The sequence below is a fragment of the Musca autumnalis genome, unplaced genomic scaffold (genome assembly GCF_047663935.1).
Source record: "Musca autumnalis isolate F117 unplaced genomic scaffold, ASM4766393v1 scaffold_2, whole genome shotgun sequence".
Taxonomy (NCBI): Eukaryota; Metazoa; Arthropoda; class Insecta; order Diptera; family Muscidae; genus Musca; species Musca autumnalis.
In genome coordinates this window covers 29,210,200-29,235,226 of record NW_027411755.1, presented here as the reverse complement: position 1 = coordinate 29,235,226, position 25,027 = coordinate 29,210,200, and the positions used below count along the sequence as shown (strand labels likewise).

Here is a 25,027-nt window from a genome sequence, read left to right as displayed (position 1 = left end):
CTTATTTATTATCTATTTTATTATATATTAATTATTTTTTTATTTATTTGTTTATTTATTTATTTGTAATTGTAAGTTTTTATTCCTTTTCTTTATATTTCAGATTTTATTTATCACTGTAATTTGTATGCGAGTTGAGATCTTTTTTAAAGTATCTTTATTTTTGATTTTCTAATCTTTTCTTTCAGCTATATATTCTTTATTCTTTAATTTGCTCCAGTTATATTTTCAATATCTGAAGTGTTGTGTATTATGGTGAATGGTGAATTTTCATTTTTACGTGCATAAATATTTCCGTTTTTAACCCACACATATTTCCAGTTAGATTCTTTGGCTTTCATTTTCGCCAACCACAAAAGGTGTTTGTTATGTGCCGTGAGTTCGTCATTTACGTAGTAAATGGTGTTGTTCTCTTCACCCGATGATTTAATTTCTATTCTGTGCCTCTTTACTTTGTCCATAATTTCTCTTTTTTTGTTAAGAGAAACGAACTCCACAATAATTTTATTTTTTCTTTTGATTCGGTATGCTTTGTTTATTTCATTGCTGTTTATAGGTACACCAACAGATTCACTAATTTGTCTTAACACTTGTTGTACTTCTATATTTTCATTTGTAACATTGCCTATTTCAATATTCCTTTCGATTAATTTTTGTTCCATTTTTTCTATGCGTTCCGTTAGCTCTTTTATTTTTTCACTCTTTTGCTGGTCTCTCACTTGCAGCTCTTGTATTTGTGTTGTTATTGCAGCTACATTACGATTAATATCAGCAATGTGCTCTTTTATTTCCCCACTGAACATTGTTAGGTTTGTAATATTTGTTGTTGTGGTTGTTATGTTTATAGCAATGGTGAGCAAAACAGAATTTAAGAGAATATAAGAGAATTTAACATTTATCGTTTTTCATGGTTTTTCTACATTGTTTTTTAATTGTGAAAACACAATTTTAATCTAATACCGTGGATGAAATTATTTATTAAATAATAATTACAAAAAATACTTAAACGTCTGAGTTTTGTTGAATTAATAAAAGTAAGAGTATTTTTCAGCAGCCACCAGTGGATGCCCGTGCACACCAGTGGTTTATAGTAAGTTGTTTTATGCAATTTTGCATTTCGATCATACCTGCCTTTAGGTCAGATATGTCTTTCTTTTGTGTTGATGCTTCTTCACTAGTAGTTGTTGTATTGTTCTTGAACCGTTTGATTGTAAGTTCTTCGTTATCATCACCGTCTCTTTGTTGTTTAGATTGTGTTTGTTGTTGTATATTATTTTCTTGACTTTGGAGTGTATCGTTTTCACTATTGTTTACAAAAACATATGCAGTGCTTGGCGATTTTGCTCTCGGATTGCAGATATGATATTTCCAATCCGTATTCCCATGCTCTTGTAAGAACTCTCAGAAAGAGAACAGCATGGACTAAAATGAAAACATCTATCGCAATTGAAACATCGAACAAAATTTGCAGTTTTAATTTTTACTGAACATTGACTGCACATATAATTTGCCACTTGTGGAGAAGACATTTTCAATATTCACAATATTTTAGTTTTGATTTTCGATGAAAAAATTGGTAATACCGACCGATATATTTGTTTGTGTATAACACTGTTTTTAGTTAAGATTTGATGCGCTTGTGCAAAAGTACGTGCGTTCACTAGGAAGTCTCCTACGGAGGTCTTCTATTCTAAATAAGCCTCCTACGGAGGTCTTCTATCCTACGGAGGTCTTCTATTCTATATAAGCCTCCTACGGAGGTCTTCTATTCTATAGAAGCCTCCTACGGAGGTCTTCTATTCTATAGAAGCCTCCTACGGAGGTCTTCTATTCTATAGAAGCCTCCTACGGAGGTCTTCTATTCTATAGAAGCCTCCTACGGAGGTCTTCTATTCTATAGAAGCCTCCTACGGAGGTCTTCTATTCTATAGAAGCCTCCTACGGAGGTCTTCTATTCTATAGAAGCCTCCTACGGAGGCCTTCTATTCTATAGAAGCCTCCTACGGAAGTCTCCTATTCTATAGAAGCCTCCTACGGAGGTCTTCTATTCTATAGAAGCCTCCTACGGAGGTCTTCTATTCTATTCATCGACATAATGGTTTTACACCCCAAGTATGTTTGGACGAAATGTGTTTCAGACAATTTGGAGTCGATCTAGCCATGTCCGTCAGTCTGTCCTGCTGGCTGGAGCGCAACGATAACTCTCGAACGGCTTTCGTAATATTTTGCCCAAACTTAGTTTAAGTTCGAAGATGAGCTACATCGGTCCACTCCTTCCGGTACCTCCCCCACAAAAGTTTGAAAATTTGTGCGCACGACAACTCTTGAAGGGAGTAACCGATTTGGTCCATACTTTGCACGTTGTTAAATTGCCACCAGACTTAAGTGAGGTTCAAATATGATCAAACGATCTACTCCTTCGGGTACCTCCAATACACAATTTCGGAATAGTTCAGTTTAGGACCAGCTCTCGAATCGCTTTGATTTTTGTTGTAACAACTTGTATTCACTGCTCCCATACGTCGGTACATGTTTCATCTGGGGCAAGTCCATACTTTCTGAGAAAATAGCAAATAGGTGCAAACCCTTGTGTGGAGTTGGAGCGCAAGATAACTCTCGAACTGATCTGCCGATTCGGTCCAAAATTTGGCCTTCCTAATATTTTTCCAAACAAAGTTTATGTTCATAGATAAGCCATATCGGTCCACACTTTCAGCTACCTCACCCATAAATCGCTCATTTACTCAAAGAGTGACAAATCTCAAAAAATCCAGTTTCGAGAAAACCAAGTTATAAGATTATTAGATTATTACACATAAACTAAAATAACTACTTGGACCATATTTTGCAAATAGCTAGACAAATAGCAGTGCTAAATTTCTGTGCAAGTTCAAGCATTATTCGGAGTGTTTTAGTGCTTCATAATCTGAAAAAACTCTGATGTTGAATTATGCAAAACTCGTTGTAAATAAGCTGTAACTTGTAACTCATTGAGATATATGCATGAGAATTTGACACAAGATAAAGTAGAAATCGTAGAGAAAATGTTTATTGCTAACTCAGAAAATGCATTTTTTGAGTTATGCCACTCTTTGAGTAAATTTTCAAAAATGTTCGGAAAGTTTGTGCGCACGATAACTCTTGAACGGAGTAACTGATTTGTTCCATATTTTACACATCCTAATATATCTACCAGTTATAGATCAGGTTCGAATGTGGACTATATTTGTCCACTCCTTCATGTACCTACCTCCCACACAAAGTTTCGGATAAGTTCACTTTATGACCTTCTCTCGAATCACATTGATTTTTGTTGAAGCAACTTGCATTCGCTGCATCAAATACGACGGTAAAATTTTTTTCAGGGGCAAGTCCATACTACTTGAGAAAATGACCCGAAAGGTGTAAAAACCCCTATGGCACCATATGTAATGGTTGGAGAGCACGATAACTCTCGAGCTGATCAACCGATTTGGTTCAAAATTTTGGCTTCGTCATATTTTGTCCAAACTTAGTTTCAGTTCGAAGATTGCCGGTACCGGTCCACAACTTCCGGTACTTTCCTCCAATATTTAAAAAATGTCCTTAAAATGGTATGCACGATATGTCTTGAACGGATCAATCAATTTGGTCCAAACTTTGAATATCATAATATGTAGTCCAAATTAATTTAACTTCTAAAATGGCCAATATTTGTCCTCTCCTTAGGGTACCTCACGCACAAAAGTTCATACTGTTTCTAAGTGCAGTTTAGGATCTGTTCGAAAATCCTTCGTAAATGTATACCGATGCTGTTTGTTGTGGTGATCCTCGGCAACAGTTTTGATCTTTTATCCTAATCCACATTTTTGTCGGCAAGTTCAAATGTCCAAAAAGGGCCAAAAATTCTGAAAAGACCTTAAATACATTCGATCTGTCCATAGATGAAAGTTTCAATTCAGATAAGCTGAGGGTATATCGCTGTCGATTGATACTTTTATACTTGTTTTCTCAATAAAGTTAAGTGTTCTCAAGAGTATTTTTCACAATGTATTTTCCTTATATATCCTCCACCATATAATAGGGTACAATTAAAATTGTCATTCCGTTAGTAATACATCTAAATATTCATCGGAGACCCAAACATTCGTCTGTCCGTTCGTCCGTCAGTTGAAATCAAGATAGATCTCGCAATTTTTAAGAAAGAGCTTTGCAATTTGGTAAAGAAGTTTCTATTACTCCTAGGATGTTTGGTATTGCAAATGCTCTATATCGGTCCACATTTTGATATAAACCCCGTGGAACAGTACCACCCGATTTTGGGTATTTTTAAGGTTTTTGCCTTATTATCCCTCCGAAATGGCTGAAATTTGATACTTAGTCTTCATTGTCGGTGTAGGTCTACGTCTTCATATAGCCCATCTGGAACGGTACTTTCCGATTTTCGGTATTTTGAAGGTTTTAGTCTCATTATCACTTCGAAATGTCTGAAATGTAGTATTTAGTCTTTATTGGGGGTATATAACTTTGCTTATGAAATTTGTCGGTATAGGTCCATGTCTTCACATAGCCCCCATATAACGGTACTGTAGGTTGTGTCCACAATATTCCTCCGAAATTTGGTATTTAGTCTTCGTTAGTGGTATAAAACTTTCCCCCAGAAAATTGTACGTTAGGCCTGTGTACACATCTACATACATATTTTGAGATTGTGTTTGTTTGAAAATACAAATATTTCCCATGAAATCCCAACATACCATTTTGTGTCATTTTATAAAATACCAAACAAAAAATATTTATATAAATATTCTGCTTCTACAGGGATACCATTTAGATCATTTTCTAGTTACTACACATGCAGTTTAAAACTTTTTTGTAATATTATCTCAAGTAATTTTAGTATGCTGGGTTGTCTTTTGCCATAGAAAAAATTGAGTGTCTAAGTCTGGAGTATTCCCCCATTGGCTTAACTTCATCACTTTCCTCTTTGCAGAGAAAAATGTTTACAAACCGCACTGACAGCTTGCAAAATTTACTGATCGCTACCAATATCATGATTTCATCCCGGCGAAGGGAATTATCAATTGGCTTTTCAGTTTTTGAAATGATGATTTTTTAGTGAAAACCTGAACTCTTTAAGCATCGAGTATTCTCATGTTAATGAGAATGATGCTCACTTTTCGGCTTTCCCAAAAAAACACCAGACGAACCCATCAGCGCCTCCCAAGAAAACCGCCTACTGGACGACCAATGATTGAGGTCATCCAAATCAACCTCCATCGGAGCGAAACGGCAACTCATGCGCTGATGGAGAAAATGAACAAAGGTAATATACATATAGGTCTAATCCAGGAACCTTGGACAGTGAAGAACAAGGTCTCTGGATTGAACCATATAAATTATCAACTTTTCTACGCTAGTACAGGTACCCGCCCGAGGACCTGTATTATAGTCCATAAAAATGTATGCTTTCTTTTCTCTCCAGAGTTGTCATCATCGGACGCCACGGTATTGAAGCAAGGGAATGGTAATATATACCTAGCGTCTATATACCTACCGTTCGACTCCCCGACGTTACCACCTACGTCGGAATTGCAGCAGCTGGTGAGGAAAATCAAGCAAACAGGTAACGAAGTACTAGTAGGTAGCGATGCTAACTCACACCACATTTCGTGGGGTAGTACTAACACTAACAAAAGGGGTCAAGCCCTTCTAGATTATTTGAATACTAACGACCTAATAACTCTTAACGTAGAAAATAAACCTACTTTTGTTAACAGAATTAGGGAGGAAGTACTAGATATAACAATATGTTCAGAAAACCTAATAAACGAAGTACATGACTGGAGGGTCTCAGATGATCACTCCTTCTCTGACCACAGGTATATTAGGTTCAAAATATCAAGGCCACCGCCAAACCCGATAACATTCCGTAACAAATCCAAAACAAACTGGACCAAGTTCGGAATTAAATTAAGGTACAGACTAGGGCAAGGAGAAGATGAGGAATGCCTAAGTAAAGAGGACATTGACAGTAAAGTCAACAAATTAGCCGAAGCCCTGGTAAAGTCTTTCGAGGATAGTTGTCCCCTACGAGAAAGGAAGTCTGCCTACGAAAAACCCTGGATGACAGGGGAAATTCGTAACAAAGTCAAAGAGGTCCGTAGACTTTACAATAGGGCAAAACGAAAAAAATTAGCTGTATTCTGGGACAACTACAAATCAAAACTAAAAGAATACAACAAACTGACAAGGAACGCCAAACGCAACTCCTGGAAACTTTTCTGCGAACAGGTAGATAGCGTAAACGACGTATCAAAAATTAAAAAGTTTCTATCCAAAACCCATACACAAGCCGAGCTAATGGTTGATGAAATGGGAAGGAAGATGGAAACAAGCGAGGAAACCTTAGGCCTTCTGATGAGAACACACTTTCCTTCAAGCACTGCGGCCCAAACAGTGCTTTTGACGGAATATGTCCACACATCAGAAGAAGTACCAAAAATAGACAGCTCTATGGTTAAGCAAGCCATAATGAGCTTCTCACCAAACAAAGCAGCAGGACCTGACCAGATCTTCCCGGCCTTACTTCAAAGGGAAGTGGACTACATTTCGTCCAAGCTGGTCAATATTTTCAACGCGTGCTTAAAATTTGCGTATATTCCCATAGCCTGGCAGGAGGCACGGGTGGTTTTTATACCCAAACCAGGTAAGGCAAGTTACGCAGTACCAAAATCTTATCGCCCGATAAGTTTAACATCTTTTTTACTCAAGACAATGGAACGGACAGTCGATACCATGATCAAGAGCAAAATCCCCAACGACATGTTGAAATATAAACAACATGCATACGTGAAAGGTAGATCAGTGGAAACCGCATTACATGAGGTAGTACACCACATAGAGAGGACCTTCGAAATGAAGATGTACACACTCGCAGTTTGCATCGACATAGAAGGTGCTTTCAACAACGTCAGCACGGAAACGCTGATCCACTCCTTAGACGAATTTCATGTAGACAGAACGCTGAGGAACTGGATAGACGACATGCTAAGAAACAGATGGATAAGCTGCGCGCTACATGACGTAACAAGAAGAGACAAAGTAGGGCAGGGAACGCCACAGGGGGGGATTTTATCGCCGCTTCTGTGGGTCACTACCATAAATAGTCTACTAAGGTCCTTAACCAAGGAAGGATTTGAACCAGTCTGTTATGCAGACGACGTTATAATACTTCTAAGGGGAAAGAATCCAAATCTACTTTGCAGGAGAGCCGAAGAGGCTCTAAATATAGCTTACAACTGGGCTAGACCAAGAGGTCTTAATGTTAACCCGGAAAAAACAGAGTTATGTCTTTTCACTAGGAAAACAGAAAAATTGGGCTCCGTCGAGGAACCAGTTTTCCTGAATAAGACATTAGCTATATCTCCAACAGTTAAATATCTGGGGGTAATCCTAGATAGGAAACTCAAATGGAAAGACCATATTCAGGAAAGGGCTGCCAAAGCACGCAGATGTTGGTCAACTTGCAGAAGGGCTATAGGCTCAAAATGGGGTTTTAATCCTAGAATGATGCACTGGCTATACAGAAGCGTAATAAGACCGATTCTTACTTACGCATCTGTTGTATGATGGACAGCTATGGACAAAAAGTACAATGTGGAAACATTGCAAAAAGTCCAAAGAATGTGTTGCCTAGGCATTAGCGGGGCGATGAGGACTACACCAACTAGTGCTTTAGAGACAATTCTATTTGTCCACCCGATAGAAATACAGGTAAGGTATGAAGCAGCCATCGCGGCTATAAGACTGAAAGCGATGAGCGAGTGGATCGAAAGAGACCACCAAACATACCACCAATGCATATTACGGTTCACAACGGGTGAATCTATAAATCAAATAGTATCGGACCGGATACCAGAATCAAGTGAAGTAGCTCTGTGTGAAGTTCTAATACCGGACAGAGATATGTGGATCGATGGAACCCTTGCACAGATTCCCGCTGGAAGCTGCGGGTTTACGGACGGGGCTGTGTTAGGGGGGAGAACGGGACTGGGTATTTATATCGTAGACACGGAAACGAGGATCTCCCTTCGTCTGCCGGATCATAACACGATCCTCCAGGCCGAAATCCGAGCGATCACAGAATGTCTGAACTGGTTTAAAACAAATACAAGGCCACTCACAGTTAACATCCTTACGGATAGTAAAGCAGCAATTAGAGCTATAACAAGTAAGGCAACAATATCGAAAACTGTCTTAGAGTGTAAAAATGCAATTAACGACTATTCCCATTATGGCTCGGTAAACATTATATGGGTACCAGGACACATAGGGATCACGGGAAACGAAGTAGCAAACTCCTTAGCAAAACAAGCCAGGGAGCTACCTACTGTAAGTCTAGACAATGCCAAACCTAGTGATGAGTAAAAAGGATATCAGTAGACTGATCGGTGTCCTCACAGGGCATCTAGGACTACAAGCGCATCTGCACAGGATAGGCTGTGCAGAGAATAGTGAATGCAGGGCATGTGGCGAGGACAACGAAACGTTGGAACACTATCTCTGCCACTGCCAGGCTTTCACAAACTTGAGAACTCAACTAATGGGAAACGACATAATTACATCGGGTTCAAAAACTTGAGGGACTACGTCAATGGGACGGAACTCCTAAACTAACAACTTCCAGGACACATAAAATTAGAGCGCACAACAGGCCTCTTCTGGCTATAGTGTATGTCCTTTCTTTTTAAGGACATGTGGTGATCTTGAATCACCCCTCTTCTCAACCTAACCTAACCTAAATATTTGCAAGCTGACAGCACGATTCAACTAAGAAATCATCGATTTCTGTTAAGTTGAAATAACAAACTTCAAAAACTGAAAAGCCAATTGATAATTCCCTTCGCCGGGATGAAATCATGATATTGGTAGCGATCAGTAAATTTTGCAAGCTGTCAGTGCGCTTTGTAAACATTTTTCTCTGCAAAGAGTAAAGTGATGAAGTTAAGCCAATGGGGGAAAACTCCAGACTTAGACAATCATATGATTGAATCTTCAACTAAAACAGAACAAAAAAAATTTGTATTGAAAATTATCATTTCAAAAACCAAAGCTCTCTTTATACCCTACATCACTATGTGGAAAGGGTATTATAAGTTTGTTTTGGGAAAAATTCATGTAACACCAATCTTCATATCTCGACGAGATAAAGCGATTTTGATATGTGTGTCAGTCCGTCCGTCTGTCCATTATAAATTGTAATCAAACTCCAGGCCGCAATTATTGACCGATCGTCACGAAATTTTGCATGGAGGTCGGGTTTAGACCAGAATAGACATCTATTGTTATTGGTGATGATCGTGAAATATTTAGCGGGTGAAATGGACCAAAAACATAATTTTTATCCGATTTTGTAGCTGCTCTGTTGGTCGCAATAATAGCCCGATGGCCTCGAAAATTCGAACAAGCTAACAGTATATGACAAAGAAGATGCTTGAAATTTGAGATGGTGATCGAGTGATGTTTAGAGGGTTAAATGGACCATAACTTTTGTGTGAAAATTGTGAAAATGTTTAATATACCGCATATATCTTTATTCCTGGAAAACACATTCCGCCCACATAAATAATATTTGGAAGACCAACTCTTGCCCTTTCCATTGATGCCAATTATATTGATTTACGCGGTCAGATAACAGAGTTACAGCCTAATATATCCAGTTTTTTGCTTGTAATCATAAGCACACTAGAGGTCGCAATTTTAGCTCAATAGTCACGAAATTTTGCCCGAGGTAAGGGTTCAGGTCGAGGAAGATGACTACAATTTGGATGATGATCCGATATTATTTAGCGGGTGAAATAGACCATTACTTTTGTATGAAAAATATACAAAATTTTATTTTTGGTCCATATTTTTATTCCTACATATGGAAAAATAAATACTGATATTTCCTCTGATGCAAAGTGCAATAATTTATCTGCTAGATAACGGCCCTACTGCCTAATATATAATGGGTTTTGTGTAGAGAACACAATTTCCTCTCATACTACAAGTTGTCTCAATCATGACAGAGAAATTTTCAGTTCAGTTGTCCAACTGAATTGTTATACAAATATTGCAGCATGGGGTCGCTTCGCCACCTATTTTATACCCTCAGCCTTTAGGTTAATACAAAATATACAAAATACGACCAAAGATGTGCCCATCGAAAAAATGGTTTTAGACCCAAAGTATGTATGGATGAAATTCGTTTTAAACAATTTGCAGTCAATTTAGCCATGTCTGTTCCTCTGTCTCTCTTACTATCTAGCTGGCTGGTGCGCACGATAACTCCCGAAGGATCTACCGATTCGAACCGAATTATGCACTTCGTAATTTTTTGTCCAAACATAGTTTAATTTCGAATATTGGCTATATCGGCTCACTCTTTCAGGCACCTCACCCACAAAAGTTCAATATTTTTTTTTTTTGAAAAATTGTGTGAACGATAGTTTAGGTTAGGTTGATAAGAGGGGTGATACTAGATCACCACACCCATGTGGACATACACTTAAGCCATAAGTAGGCCTGTTGTGCGCTCTAATTTTGGTTTATGGAGGATTATCTTTTTTTGACTTAGTCTAGGATCTCTGTCCTATTTACATAGTCTCTGATCTTTTTGAACTCGATTGTCCTAATTTGGTCGAGTCCTGGTATAATGTCATTCCCTAGTAACTGGGTTCTCAGATTTGTGAAGGCTTGACAATGGCAGAGGTAATGTTCCAACGTTTCGTCGTCCTCTCCGCATGCCCTGCATTCACTGTTTTCTGCACAACCTATTTTGTGCAGGTGCGCTTATATTGGTCCACTCCTTCAGGTACCTCCCCCACAAATGTTCAAAAATTTTCGCAAAACTTATGCGCACGATAACTCTTGTAGGGAATAACCGATTTGGTCCATACTTTACACATCGTATAATTTCTATTAAACTTAGATGAGATTCCAATATGGACTCAATCGGTCCACTCCTTGGGGTACCTCCCACACAAAATTTCGGAAAAGTTCAGTTTAGGACCTGCTCTCGAATCGCCTTGGTTTTTGTAGTAATATCTTGTATTCACTGTCTCTTATACGAAGGTACAAGTTTCCTCAGGAGCAAGTCAATACTTCCTGAAAAAATAGCCTGAAAGTTGAAAAACAAACCCTATGACACCATGTTTATGGGTGGAAGCGCAAGATAATTCTCGAACGGATATGCCGATTTCGGCCTTCGTAATATTGTTTCCAAACTTACTTTAAGTTTGTAGATAAGCCATATCGGTCCACTCCTTCAGGTACCTACCCACAAATGTTTAAAAATATTCAGAAAAATTGTGCGCACGATAACTCTTGATGGGAGTGACCGATTTGGTCCATACTTTATACATTCTCATAAAATCTACCAGATATAGATCAGGTTCGAATATGGACTATATTTGTCCACTCCATCCCGTACCTCCCACACAAAATTTTGGATAAGTTCACTTTAAGACCTGCTATTGAATCACTCTGATTTTTGTTGAAGCAACTTACATTCGCTGCCTCAATTACGATGGTAAAAGTTGTTTCAGGGGCAACTCCATACTTCTTAAAAAAAAACGGCTCGAAGGGTGTAAAAACCCCCTATGGCACCCCCATGGTCTATGTCGGTCCATTCCTTTAAGTACCTTTTCCGCAAAGGTTTCTAACTTTAATCCTAATCAACATTTTTGTCGGTTCATACGACCAACATTTTGAAACCCCCTAAATACATAATTTTATTGTGAAAAAAGTGTTTCAATTTGCACAGGCTGAGGGTATATCTCTGTCGGCAAAGTCGACTGATACTTTTTTACTTGTTTCCCTTCTCATCACTTCTCCAGAGGAATATAAGTGCATTTTTTGCCCATGTCTTTAGTTCTAGTCGCGTAGCTTTAAACGGCTTAGCGTTTACTAGACTTACCGTGGGTTGCTCCTTGGCTTGTTTTGCCAAGGAGTTTACTATTTCATTACCCCTAATCCCGGTGTGAACGATAACTGTCAAAGTGCGAAATCGATTTGGTCCAAACTTTCCATATATTATTATTCCTTCCAGATATAGATAGGGTAAGACTATATCGGTCCACACCTTCGAGTACCTCCCACACAAAATTTGGAAAACTGAAATTTAAGAGTCCTATCGAATCGTTTTGATTTTTTTCAGCAGATTGTCCTTGCGGTCCCCTTTACGATGGTACAATTGTAATGGCAAGTCCCTATCTCCAAAGATTATGGCCGAAAAGGTCCAAGAAACCCTGAAAAACAAGCAAGAAACCTTACTAAAATGGCAAATCCGCAAGATAACTCTCAAGTGGATTTTCTGATTGGTCCAAACTTTGCACATCTTATTATTTCATCCAGTAATGTATCAGGTTGGAATATGGACTATATCGGTCCCGTCCAGTTTGAGGACCAGTCTCGGATCTATTAGAATTTTTTGAAGAAGGTTCTTTTTTGCGGTAACTATTGCAACGGTACAATTTTTTCGGAGTAAGCCCATATTTCCTGAGATAATGGTCCAAAATTTCCAACAAAATATTTCTCAAACTTTTTCAAAAATCAGTAGTGGGATTCTCTAACTCATTTTTTGAGTTACCGACAAATGTCGGTAAAATTAAAATGCTTATAATTTCGGTAATTAATGATGTTTGTCGGTAAGTTAGCGACGAAGAGTGTTGTCAACTTTTATTTGAATTTTTCATTCATAATTTTGCGTTTTAATTTTATCGATTTTTGTCGGTAACTCAAAAAATGAGTTAGAGAATCCCACTGCAGAAGTTAGCTTACCACAATTGATTTGGTATAGCCTTATATTACACTGTGTGTAATTTTTTGAGTTATGTTTTATTAACCATATTCTGACTCCACAGTGTGATAGAACACTAAAAATGAGAAGACACGTGTCTCGCCGTTTTTCCCTATCTCATCAACTTTCGCGGTTATAGGCCTCCAACGGTTTGAGGCTTTGATGTAAAAAGTGTCATCAAGTCAGGACTATATCTTCCAAACCGTTAGGAAATTTGAATTTATCTCAGAGGCAAAGTTGTAGCTCTTGTCTTAAATAACAAAAATTGTGAACACATATAACCCATCAAACTTCATCTGCAAAGTCAAAATCGCCATGGTCAAGTTTCTTTTAAAATTCTTCTCAAGTTTTGTTATACAGCTATCAAACCGATCAAATTTGAAGCAAACAGCCAACTACAAAAATGTACCTCAGATCTCAATAAACATCTTTCTAGAATATACGAACCCTGAAGGAACAGTTCTTAATAGTCAAAATAACAAAACAATTGCGATTTCTACCCTCTTTTCTCGGCTTCTGCTCCATAGATATTAAACCGTTCAAAATTCAAGAAAACAATCAACCACAATAGTTTAGCAATTTTTGTTCTTTAAGATAAGACCTACAACTTTGCCTCTGAGATAAATTCAAATTTCCTTAGGGTTTGGAAGATATAGTCCTGACTAATTGACCCTTCTTACATCAAAGGCTCAAACCTTTGGAGGCCTATAACCGCGAAAGTTGATGAGATAGGGAAAAACGGCGAGACACGTGTCTTCTCATTTTTGGTGTTCTATCACACTGCGGTGTCAGAATATGGTTAATAAAACATGACTCAAAAAATTACACACAGTGATATTGTTTAGAAATGTATAATTTATATAATTGTTCCACAAATATCCCAGTAGGGATAAGGGAGGCTTATCTTATACCAATGAATTCATGTTATGTCATTGATATGTGACGTATTTTTATCGCCGAATCCGAAATTCGTGTCCTAAGTTGCCACTTGTAGAGACGTTTTTCATGGCTGAAATACTGAGGAAATATCGGCAGCATTACAAAGGGGTAATATGCCATCGTTGAAAATTTGATGTGGCCAGGCCTGGGAATTATACCCGGACATTTAGCATGCAAAGTGGTTGTACATAGCTAATTCCTAGAGGTGGTGGTGTAGGGTATCACATGGTCGGCCCCGTTCGACTACAGCCGTTGCTTACTTGTATTAATTGTGTAAGTGAGCAAATTGACACACACCGACAACAGAAGGGCGCCCTTTGAACAGTCCTATTGTACGTACATGTCCAAGCCTTCATAAAGCCCCCATTTTGGATATTTTTTTAAGGTTTGTACATACAACCTTCAAAATACCGAAAATCAGCCACCGACATGGCTGAAATTTAGTATTTAGTCTACGTTGGAGGTAAAAAAAAAACTTTCCAATAGAAATTTGTCGGTATATGTACACGTTTCGATATAGCCCCCATAGAGCGATTCCTTCCGATGTTCGTACTTCTGAGGGTTGTGACATCACTATCCCACCGAACTGACTGAAATTTGTTATTTAGTCTTCCATAGAGTTATAAAATATTCCAGAAGACAATTATTAGTATACGTCCACATCTTTTTATATCCTCCATCGTAGCTTACCTCTTGGTTTTCGGTATTTTGAAGGTTTTAGCGACATTATCTTACCGAAATATCGGTGGTCTTCTTTGAGTCTAAAAACTTGCCGCCAGAAATTTGCTCGAAGTTTTGATGTAGGCCTGCTGAATTTCGTAATTTTAAAGGTTAGCCACATTTTTTACCGCAATTGCTGAAATTTGGTATTTAGGTTTTTACATTAACGAAAGGAAAATAATGCACGGTGTTCTTGAATCAAATTTAAATGGAAGGTGCTTACACCTGGGAAGTTTTTGCGGATTCTGAAACTACAATGTTCATAGATGAGAAAAATCCAAAAACAAGAAAAAATCGCTGTAGGCATTTTTAAATAAATCGCGGTCAAATTTCCCATTTGTAGGTGTTTTTTAGGTTTTCACGATTTTGCTTGGAAACCGCAAGTCCAATCGAAATGGAGCTAAAGAAAATGTTGTAGCTGTGAAAATTCTCTACAGGATTGACGTCTATGAATTGTTCTCAGGCTGTAACATTTTTGAGATAAAGAAGCTCAGTATACATTTTTAGGTTTTTTGTTAGGGTTTCGCGATTTTGCTTGAATACGGCAAGTCTTATCGGCATGGGACCTGAGAAAATCGTATAGCTGTGAAAATTCTTTACAAGACTGGCTTGTGTAATTTTTCCTGGGTTGTACTATTTTTTAGATATATAAGTTTAAGTTGGGAAATTGCAGTCATGACATTGTTTTATAGAATTGAATTGAATTTGAATTGTCCCAATTTCAACTTCTATATCTCAAAAGTTGTAAAACCTACGAAAATATCATTAAGGCCAATCTTGTAGAGATGATAGGACTTGCGGTTTCCAAGCAAAATCACAAACACCTAAACAACCCCTAAAAATGTCAACTTTAATCGCGATTTATTTTAAAAGCGCTCCGGCGATTTTTTTTTTGTTTTTTTTTATTTTTCTCATCTATAAACATTGTAGTTTCAGAATCCGCAAAAACTTCTCAGGTGTAAGCACCTTCCATTTAAATTTGATTCAAGAGCACCGTGCATGACCTGTTTCACTAAGACGATTCGACTAAAAATTCGTTCGAACTAGTACCAAACATCTGGTTTTAGAAAAATGTTTGATTTATTTTCGTTTTCAATCGATCAAACATTTTCTTTTATTAGTTTTGATTCTTCGACCTGTTTTGGTTTTCAATTTTGGGAATAAGTTATTCAAGCTCGAGGTCGTAATGTTTGATATATTTAAATCATTTATTTATTTGTATATCAATATTTCGCAATTACTTGAATTGCATCTTCAGGATAAGTGATCTACAATAAATACACAATATTTGGTTATCACAGAGTTGTTTCAATTCTTAAGGCTATTCGTAAAAATAAACATACCTAGTTCGCAATAAACACGTCAAATATAAACTTAAAATATTTACTTAAAAACAAGCGTAGTTTAACTACCATCGTCATGCGTTGTAAATATTGCACTGAGTTTCGTTTTGTATTGCGATCTATTTTTAGGTTTTGCTTTGTCTATCAATCCTCTGTAACTTAAAGCGCTGTTGTCGACGTCGGTTTTAAAGTTCATCCGTTTTGTTGATGGCACATTGAGAATATGCAGCATCTCCATAGTATACCGTTTGCTGTGATGTGTTTCTCTCTCTAATACTCGCACACTTTCAAAGTCTGGTTGATGTGTAGAGTTGGCACAGTGGCTCACGAGTGCTGTTTTTGGTTTATCAGTTCGATGTCTTAATTTTATATTTGATTTATGACCGGAGATTCTTGTTTTTAACATGTTTTTTGTTGTTCCGACATATAACTTTTCACAACTTTCTCTTTCATTTCCTCCACATGGAATTTCGTATACGATATTACTTCTTTCGCTTTTGTCTATTTTTGATTTTGTATTTGTAAATAGATTATTAAGTGTATAATTGCATTTATGGGCTATGTTGAACTTGTTTTTTGGCAATTAGGCGCCCGTGTGCGCTCATTTAGCGTTGCTCTCTCCACACACACAATTCAACCCATTGAAAATGTATGCACTCACACAATGACGCCCCGTAAAGTATGCAATAGAAAAGTATGGTGCCTGACCTGGCTTTAAAGCAGAGCTGCTCTTTTTTTGTAAATACAGTATACTCAGCGATCCCACTGAGTTGTCTCTGCATTTGCTTTACTCCCTCGCGTACACTATGCACACATGCATTCGTTTTGTTTGTATTCCTATGGTTGGCGCTGTTTTAAAGCAACGATAGGCACCATACTTTTCTATTGCATACTTTAGAGGTGTCATTGTGTGAGTGCATGCATTTTCAATTGGTTGAATTGTGTGTGTGGAAAGAGAGAAAGCTTCAATGAGCGCACCTGGCGCTCTCTTTCCTAACGTTGCTTTAAAGCAGGGTCAGGCACCATACTTTTCTATTGCATACTTTACGGGGTGTCATTGTGTGAGTGCATGCTTTTTCAATGGGTTGAATTGTGTGTGTGGAGAAAGCAACGGTAAATGAGCGCACACGGGCGCCTAATCGCCTGACGATGCTTTAAAGTAGCATTCCTCAGTTCTTTACTCGTGAGCAAGCAAAGGGAGATACTATCTCCACTTACTAATTGAAAACCCGTGCACTGACAACAGTGTTTGCTCAAATTGTTCTTGTTACTGCTTTACTGCTTTAAAGCTGCCTTGGCCACCACGGCGCCCTTGGACGCTTGCTGTGTTCACAAACACAATCTCACTTGTGGTGAGTTTCAATATAACTCTCACCACCGATAATTTCTAAGAAGAAATAAACAGGCAGGTGTTGCAGATAGATAGAGATAATAACTCTCATGCATGTGACTCAAACAGAGCTGTTTGACTTCGAATGCTTGGCTATCCCTGTTTTAAAGCAGCGTTAGGCAAGAGAGCGCCCATGTGCTCTCAGTGAACGTTTCTCTCTCCACACACACACACAATTCAACCATGGTTATGGTGTGAGTCACATGCACAATATGTATTCTTTCTCTCTCTCTCGTTCTCTCTCTCTGCAGTCACTGCCTGTTTATTTCTTGTTAGAAGTGATCGTGTTTAGCAAAACAAAGAAGATGATCGGTGGTGAGAGTAACGTTGAAACCCACCACAATTTAGATTGTGTGTGTTCACACCAGTGTTCACCAGCAACAACGAATTTAACCGCTGCGTTTGTGTTGGGCACACACACGAGATTATCTATCCCTCTCTAGATAAACATCGTGTGCGTTAATTCATTGCTAAAACAAAGAAGATGATCGGTGGTGAGAGCAACGTTCAAACTCACCACAATTGAGATTGCGTGTGTTCACACAGACATGGCTCGCAAGCCCAGTGGTGATTAACACTGGTTTATACCAACATACGTGCCATTGATGAGAGTAACAACAGAACAGAACAGGAAGGTTGAACTGTCGCTTATTTCAATGAGTTTTAATTTTAGCAATGCATGTATGTATTCAGGAAATAAAGAATAATTCGATTAGAGTCTTGTTAAGTTATGTGTTTATATATTTACTAGCAGACCCCGGTCCGCGTTGCTGGCCCGTCGTAATGAGTTTTAATTCAAAAGTAGGTATTTTCTACCTCACTTCTTCGGTCCATTGTCAAACCGAGAAGGATTTTAAATTTATCAACAGATTTTGTCTGTAAACGTTCTTTTCTCTTACGGACTTTGTCGGATTTTTCGCCAATTTCTGCCTTTTAGGATTTATTATCGTCCATGTCACTGTCTTTATCCTAAAGCGATCTAATAATAAAAGTTAACAAAATGTTTAAATCGAATTCTCCCGCTTATGTAGACCTATATGTTTTAGCTTTTCATGGCTGATGGACCGTTGAACCTCACCATTTAAGTACATTTGTAAATATATAGTTTTTCTTGATCGGGGGACAACCACCGTTGTCTCGAAAACTAATTTGCAACCTGATGCACTCATAAGTTTAACAAATACACCGATTATAAAATAATAGGCCCCGAAATTCGTCTACAAATATATAGCATTTTGGACCACGGGACATTCCTGAATATTTTCTGAAAATTAGGTTCAGTAGTTTTGGAAAAATAATGTTTTGAAAAGAGTCGGCGTGGTCATCAGTTTTCAAGATATAACATATTTAAAAATGTGGGCCTGGTCCGGCCTAGGGTGCACACAACTTCATTGCCTACCAAAATGTATGCTGAAACCGATATAATCATAAGTTTGGCTTATACATATAGCGTTTAACAGAAAGGCAAGGGAAGGTACCCCACATAACAACGGCAAACATTGAGCTTTTGCTGCAAATTTTATGGAAATCTCTTCAGTAGTATTGGTCGGCCTTAGGCCCCAAATAAGTACCTAGATTGTAGATTAATCCGTAAATGTTTATTCCGATACATACATAATTTTTGCAAATATAACGTTTTTTAAATATGCCCTCTTCAAAATTCAAAATTCTGTACATTCCCTGACATTTTCACGAATATCGGTTCAGTAGTTTTGTAGATGTAACATATTTTAAAATGTGGGTATGGTCAAGTCTTTGGTTCCTAAAAAAGTGGGTAAGGTCGGAGACACAACCACAATTGTCTCGCAAATTAACTTCCAAATAGATACATTCGTAATTATTGTAAATATAACATTTTTAAAAAAGTATGGTATAGGGGAAGTTTCCCGCCCTTTCCGAAATTCAACTGAATTTGTAGCCTATTTTAAGCAGGGACCATCTCTGTACATTCCCTGGCAGTTTCAGGAAAATCGGTTCAGTAGTTTTTGTAGAAATGATAAAAATAGAAAATTGAAGAAAGTGGGCGTAAAAGTGGGCATGGTCAAATTTTCTTTGCATAAAAACCCAGGATTACCAACGAACGATATTTGATTTTTATTTATAAAGATTTAAAAGTTTAGACAAATCGCGATTTTCTTGAAAATCACCTGTAGATATAACCTAATTAGAAAATGAGCGTGGTCGGATCTTAAGTCACAAAATAAGTACGTAAGGTTGGAGACACAATCGCCATGGACTCGCAAATAAATTCCCAAACCGATACATTCGTATTTGTTGCAAATATTGCATTTTTACAAAAATAGGGCATAGGGGAGGTACCCGCCGGATCCGAAAGTCAAAAAATATGTGGCCTATTTTTATCGGGGACCAACCCTGTACATTCGCTGAAAGTTTCAGGAAAATCGATTTAGTAGTTTCGTAGATATAACATATTTAAAAAAGTGGGCGTTGTCCAGTCTTAATGCCCCAAATAAGCACGTAAGGTCGGAGACACAATCGCCATTGACTCGGAAATTAATTTTCAAGGCGATACATTTGTAATTATTACAAATATTGCATTTTTACAAAAATAGGGCATAGGGGAGGTACCCCGCCCGATCCGAAATTCAACCAAATATGTAGCCTATTTCAACCGGGGGCCATCACTCTACCTTCCCTGCAAGTTTCAGGAAAATCTATTGAGTAGTTCCATAGATATAACATATTTATAAAAGTGGGCGGAAAAGTGGGCGTGGCCAATTTTTCTTTGCATAAAAACCTAAACTGGACTATGACTAACATTTCCACAAAAAATTATCCAAATCGCTCTAGCCGTTTTCAACTGATTCAATTACCAACAAACGACAATTGAGTTTTATATATAAAGATTTGTTATTTATGTTTTTCATTAACAATTCTTAAAACGGAGCACATTTTTCGATGCGTTTTGCATTATTTCCTTTTTTATCACATTGAAATGCTTCACTGAAATATTCTAAATTTCCTGCAATAGCGGATAAAATTTGTGCATTTTTCTCTTTTAACTGTTCAATGTTTGGCTGATTGGGATTTACACAGAATGCTTGAGCCAAATTAAGGAAAAATAATTGTTTCCAACTGATGCCCGTAAAATCTGGTTGCAATTGCTGTGGAAAGTAATGTAGATAGCCTTTATAGGCCACTGCAGCTGCTGCAACACTCTGGGCACATTCCTCTTTGGTGGCATTTTCCCAAGGATTTTGAACTTTATGTATTATCCTTATGCCACGATATTTCATTTGTGGAAAATTGCGGACCGATTGAAATCCAATAGAAGATAATTTAAATATGGGTTCATAGGATCTATCATACATAGGTGGCTGTAGCATAGCTAAAGGAATGGCCACAATGTTTTGTTGCTCATCGTAAACTACCCGCGACAGATATGAATTCACACCATGTATGGCCATAGAATTATAAGGAGCATAATGTCTATTTAAGTATATCCAATATTGATGTCTGATTAAATGTAAATGATTTTCGTAGAAGTTGCTTGTATGCAGTTCAGGTATATCAGCGAATATTTTTTTTAGCTCTGGAAGATCTCCAAAATTAGAATATGCCACTATACAATTTACTGGAGTAATCCCTTTTGGGCCCAAATCAAATCCATACAGTTGTGTAAGCATATCACAAAGGTTCTGGATATCGCCTTCCATTTCTATTTCCTCAGGTATGTAGTATTCATAGTAGAGTAAATTGGTGACCATGTCCAATTTACTACGTATCTCTTTAATACAATCCAATTTGGTGTGGCCCATAGTTTTCCTATGGTTCAGGAAATGCTTCAGCATTCGTATCATAATATAATTACAGATGTCTTGTTTTTCGCTCGCAGTCCATTGTATCGACACTGAGTCTTCCCAATTCTCCTCAAAGTTAATTGATATCGATTTCCCTTTGTTCGGTTTTAGGAATTCGGCATTGTTAAAAAAAAACTTTAATTTTGGAAACCACACTATTGCTCCTTCGTAAGGGACGATATCTCTTCTGATATTGATATGTCCTTTTCTAAATATTGACGAATTCAATAAGCTTTGAATTCTTAAAATACGCTTTGTGTAATACGAAGCCATACCATCGGATAAATTCAAATTCTTAAGCAACCCAGAAATTTCGTTTCTTTCCAATTCCACAAAAGGTGCGGCACTGATATTCATTGCAACCGATGAGTCAAAATTAATGGTGGTAGTTGTAGAAAATAACACGTTATTGATACCATATTTTAATAATTCACCCAACAGTCCATAAATGTTAAAATTCTCTGCAGGCCAATCGTACACATCGTCGTCACGTATAACTTCCAAAATTGGCCATTCCAAATCATTTCCAGGCTTAACAATGTCTAGATAACTCAAAATCGGATTGCTTCCTTTGGCCTTCAAACACGACTGATAATATTGGTAGGTTTTGTTATAAATATCGAAATCTAACGTTTCCTCCGTAATATCATCCATTATGGATATCAACTTCATATTCATTTCATGGTCAAGTACAGCCTCATAGTCCTGCAGTATATAAGGCCAATTATTGCATGCATAGCCATAAAAATCAGAACAGGGATCAACTTCTGCATCAATGGAAATTTTGATTTTATGTAATTGGGTACAAGTTGGATTATTCGATGTTTTAATGGTACAGCTCTGTTCGCCGGCGATTAAAATAAATTTTATAACAAAAATGACAATATGAATAACATTAAACGGCGGCATTGCTCTTCAAAGCGATGTCTTAATTTTTTTCTTCTTTATTTCCTGAACGATTTAATCTAACTGAAAATTTTTTGTGGTTTAAGTGAGGCTCAAATTCATGTTCAATTCCTAATCAATTTTGATAAGCATTATCACAAAATTTTCGAAACAACCGAAAGCAGAGTAAGGTCGACTGTGTCGAACAGTTTTCACCCTCCACCACCACAAATTGTTATGATGTTTTACAGAAAATTTATGAGCCATCAAACGTGGACTCTTTAAAGATTATTTTTTCGATTATTTTTGCAAACTTGTACTCTTTAAAGGGTTTTTGGGGTTTTTGAAGAATATTTTTTCTATTATTTTTCAAAATGGATTTTTTTCTATTATTTTCTCAAACGTGGATTTTTTAAAAATATTTTTTTATTACTATTCAAAAGTGGATTTTTTAAAAAATATTTTTCCGTAATTTTTTTAAACGTGGATTTTTTAAAAATATTTTTTGATTACTATTCAAAAGTGGATTTTCTAAAAAAAATATTTGTCTATAATTTTTCAAACGTGGATTCTTTAAAAATATTTTTTTATTACTATTCAAAAATGGATTCTTTAAAAATATTTTTTGTTACTATTCAAAAGTGGATTTTTTAAAAAAATTTTTTCTATAATTTTTCAAACGTGGATTTTTTAAAAATATTTTTTTATTACTATTCAAAAGTGGATTTTTTAAAAAAATACTTTTTTATAATTTTTCAAACGTAAATTTTTAAAAATATTTTTTATAACTATTCAAGAGTGGATTTTTTAAAAAATACTTTTTTATATATTTTCAAACGTGGATTTTAAAAAAAAAAACAAGTAAAAAGTCGTTAAGTTCGGCCGGGCCGAACTTTTTATACCCTCCACCATAAAATAGTCTTAATTAAAATGGAATAATTAGGGTCCTTTTACAATTTTAGGTGGAAAAACTTTTCGATAATGGTTAGACTCCTACTGCCTCCCGCTATTGCTTAAATTCCTTTTGGAGATGAAAGCCCTTGTTGTGTGTATATTAAAAACCCCGAAGGACAGACGCGCCGTGATTCGAACTTCCGCGTTATGGCGTGATGAAGTTTTTGCAAGAGACCCTGTAAGCCATCATGAATTAGCATTATATCTTTGTTTGTTGTTTTTGTAGAACACTTAAGCAACAGTAAACAAAGATATAACGCTAATTCCTGATGGCCCACAGGGTCTCTAACAAAAATTTCATCACGCCATAAGGCGGAAGTTCGACTCACGGCGGATCTGTCCTTCGGGGTTCATAATATACTCACCAAGGCCTTTCTTCCACAAGAGGAATTTTCCGTGCCCCAGGCTTTCACCTCCATTTTGTTGCACAGTGTTATCTGATCTAATCTAAAAAAATGTGTTCAGCTAGGTGAAAGGTACCACCTACGGGGCTATATCAAAGAGTCAACCTATCATTAAATTTTTTGGCGGAAAAGTTTTATAGCTGCAGGGAACTTCAAGAGTCAAATTGAGGGTAGTTTCATCAAAACAATGTAGACCCTCAAAAATGGACCCATGTTGACGAATTTTAGCGAAGAAATTTCGTGACCACTGAAAATTCCCGAAAATCGGGAGGTACAGTTATATGGGGGGATACCAAAACATGGACCTATATTGACGATTATTTTTGAATAGACAAAATTGTAGCAAAAATTCTCAAAATACCGATCATTACAGCTAGTTCGGTTAAAAATTGCAGCTAAAATTCTCAAAATACCGAAAATCGGGAGATACCGTTATATGGGGGCTATACCAAAACATGGACCTATGTTGACGATGTTTGGTGGAGATGTTTCATGACCACTGAGAACCTCAAATGTCAAATTGCAGATATTTCGGTTACAAATTGTGGCTAAAATTCTCAAAATACCGAAAATCGGGAGGTACCGTTATATGGGACCTATACCAAAACATGGACCTATGTTGACGATGCTTTGTGGAGATATTTCATGACCACTGAGAACCTCATATTGCAAATTACAGCTAGTTCGGTTACAAATTTTAGCTAAAATTCTCAAAATACCGAAAATCGGGAGGTACCGTTATATGGGGGCTATACCAAAACATGGACCTATGTTGACGGTTTTTGGTGGAGATGTTTCGTGACCACTGAGAACTTCAAATGTCAAATTGCAGATATTTCGGTTACAAATTGTGGCTAAAATTCTCAAAATACCGAAAATCGGGAGGTACCGTTATATGGGGGCTATACCAAAACATGGACCTATGTTGACGATGTTTGGTGGAGATATTTCATGACCACTGAGAACCTCAAATGGCAAATTACAGCTAGTTCGGTTAAAAATTGTAGCTAAAATTCTCAAAATACCGAAAATCGGGAGGTACCGTTATATGGGGTCTATACCAAAACATTGACCTATGTTGACGATGTTTTGTGGAGATGTTTCATGACCACTGAGAACCTCAAATGTCAAATTGCAGATAGTTTGGTTAAAAATTGTGGCTAAAATTCTCAAAATACCGAAAATCGGGAGGTACCGTTATATGGGGACTATACCAAAACATGGACCTTTGTTGACGATGTTTGGTGGAGATATTTCATGACCACTGAGAACCTCAAATGGCAAATTACGGCTAGTTCGGTTAAAAATTGTAGCTAAAATTCCCAAAACACCGAAAATCGGGAGGTACCGATATATGGGGACTATACCAAAACATGGACCTATGCCCATATCCTCTGGGATATAAGTTTGTTGATCACTAGGAACCCTAAGTGTCAAATTATAACTGATTCGGTCTGCAAATGTGTTGAAGAACGTCAAAATACCTCAAATCCGGAGGTACCGTTATATGGGGGCTACACCAAAGAGTGGACCGATATAGCCCATCTTCGAACTTGACCTGCCTATGGAAAAAAGACCCTCGGGTGCAAAATTTCAGCACTCTATCTCAATTATTGCGGACGCTAGAGTGATTACAACAGACGGACAGACAGACGGACAGACGGAGATGGCTAGATCAAGAATATATATACTTTATAGGGTCGCAAATGATTAGTTCGATGTGTTACAAACGGAATGACAAACTTAAT

At 37.2% G+C, this 25,027-nt stretch overlaps 1 protein-coding gene across 1 annotated transcript; it reads right to left on the bottom strand.

Moving 5' to 3' along the window:
• Positions 1–20,112: 20,112 nt before the first annotated feature.
• On the bottom strand, positions 20,113–20,994 carry LOC141392195 (uncharacterized). Its single transcript, XM_073965150.1, has one exon. It carries the CDS (start codon positions 20,992–20,994, stop codon positions 20,113–20,115), a length of 882 nt encoding a protein of 293 aa, XP_073821251.1.
• Positions 20,995–25,027: the final 4,033 nt, after the last annotated feature.

Excerpts from the sequence above, each read along its gene's own strand:
- LOC141392195 (XM_073965150.1), bottom strand. The coding sequence starts at position 20,994 with ATGGGCCACACCAAATTGGATTGTATTAAAGAGATACGTAGTAAATTG.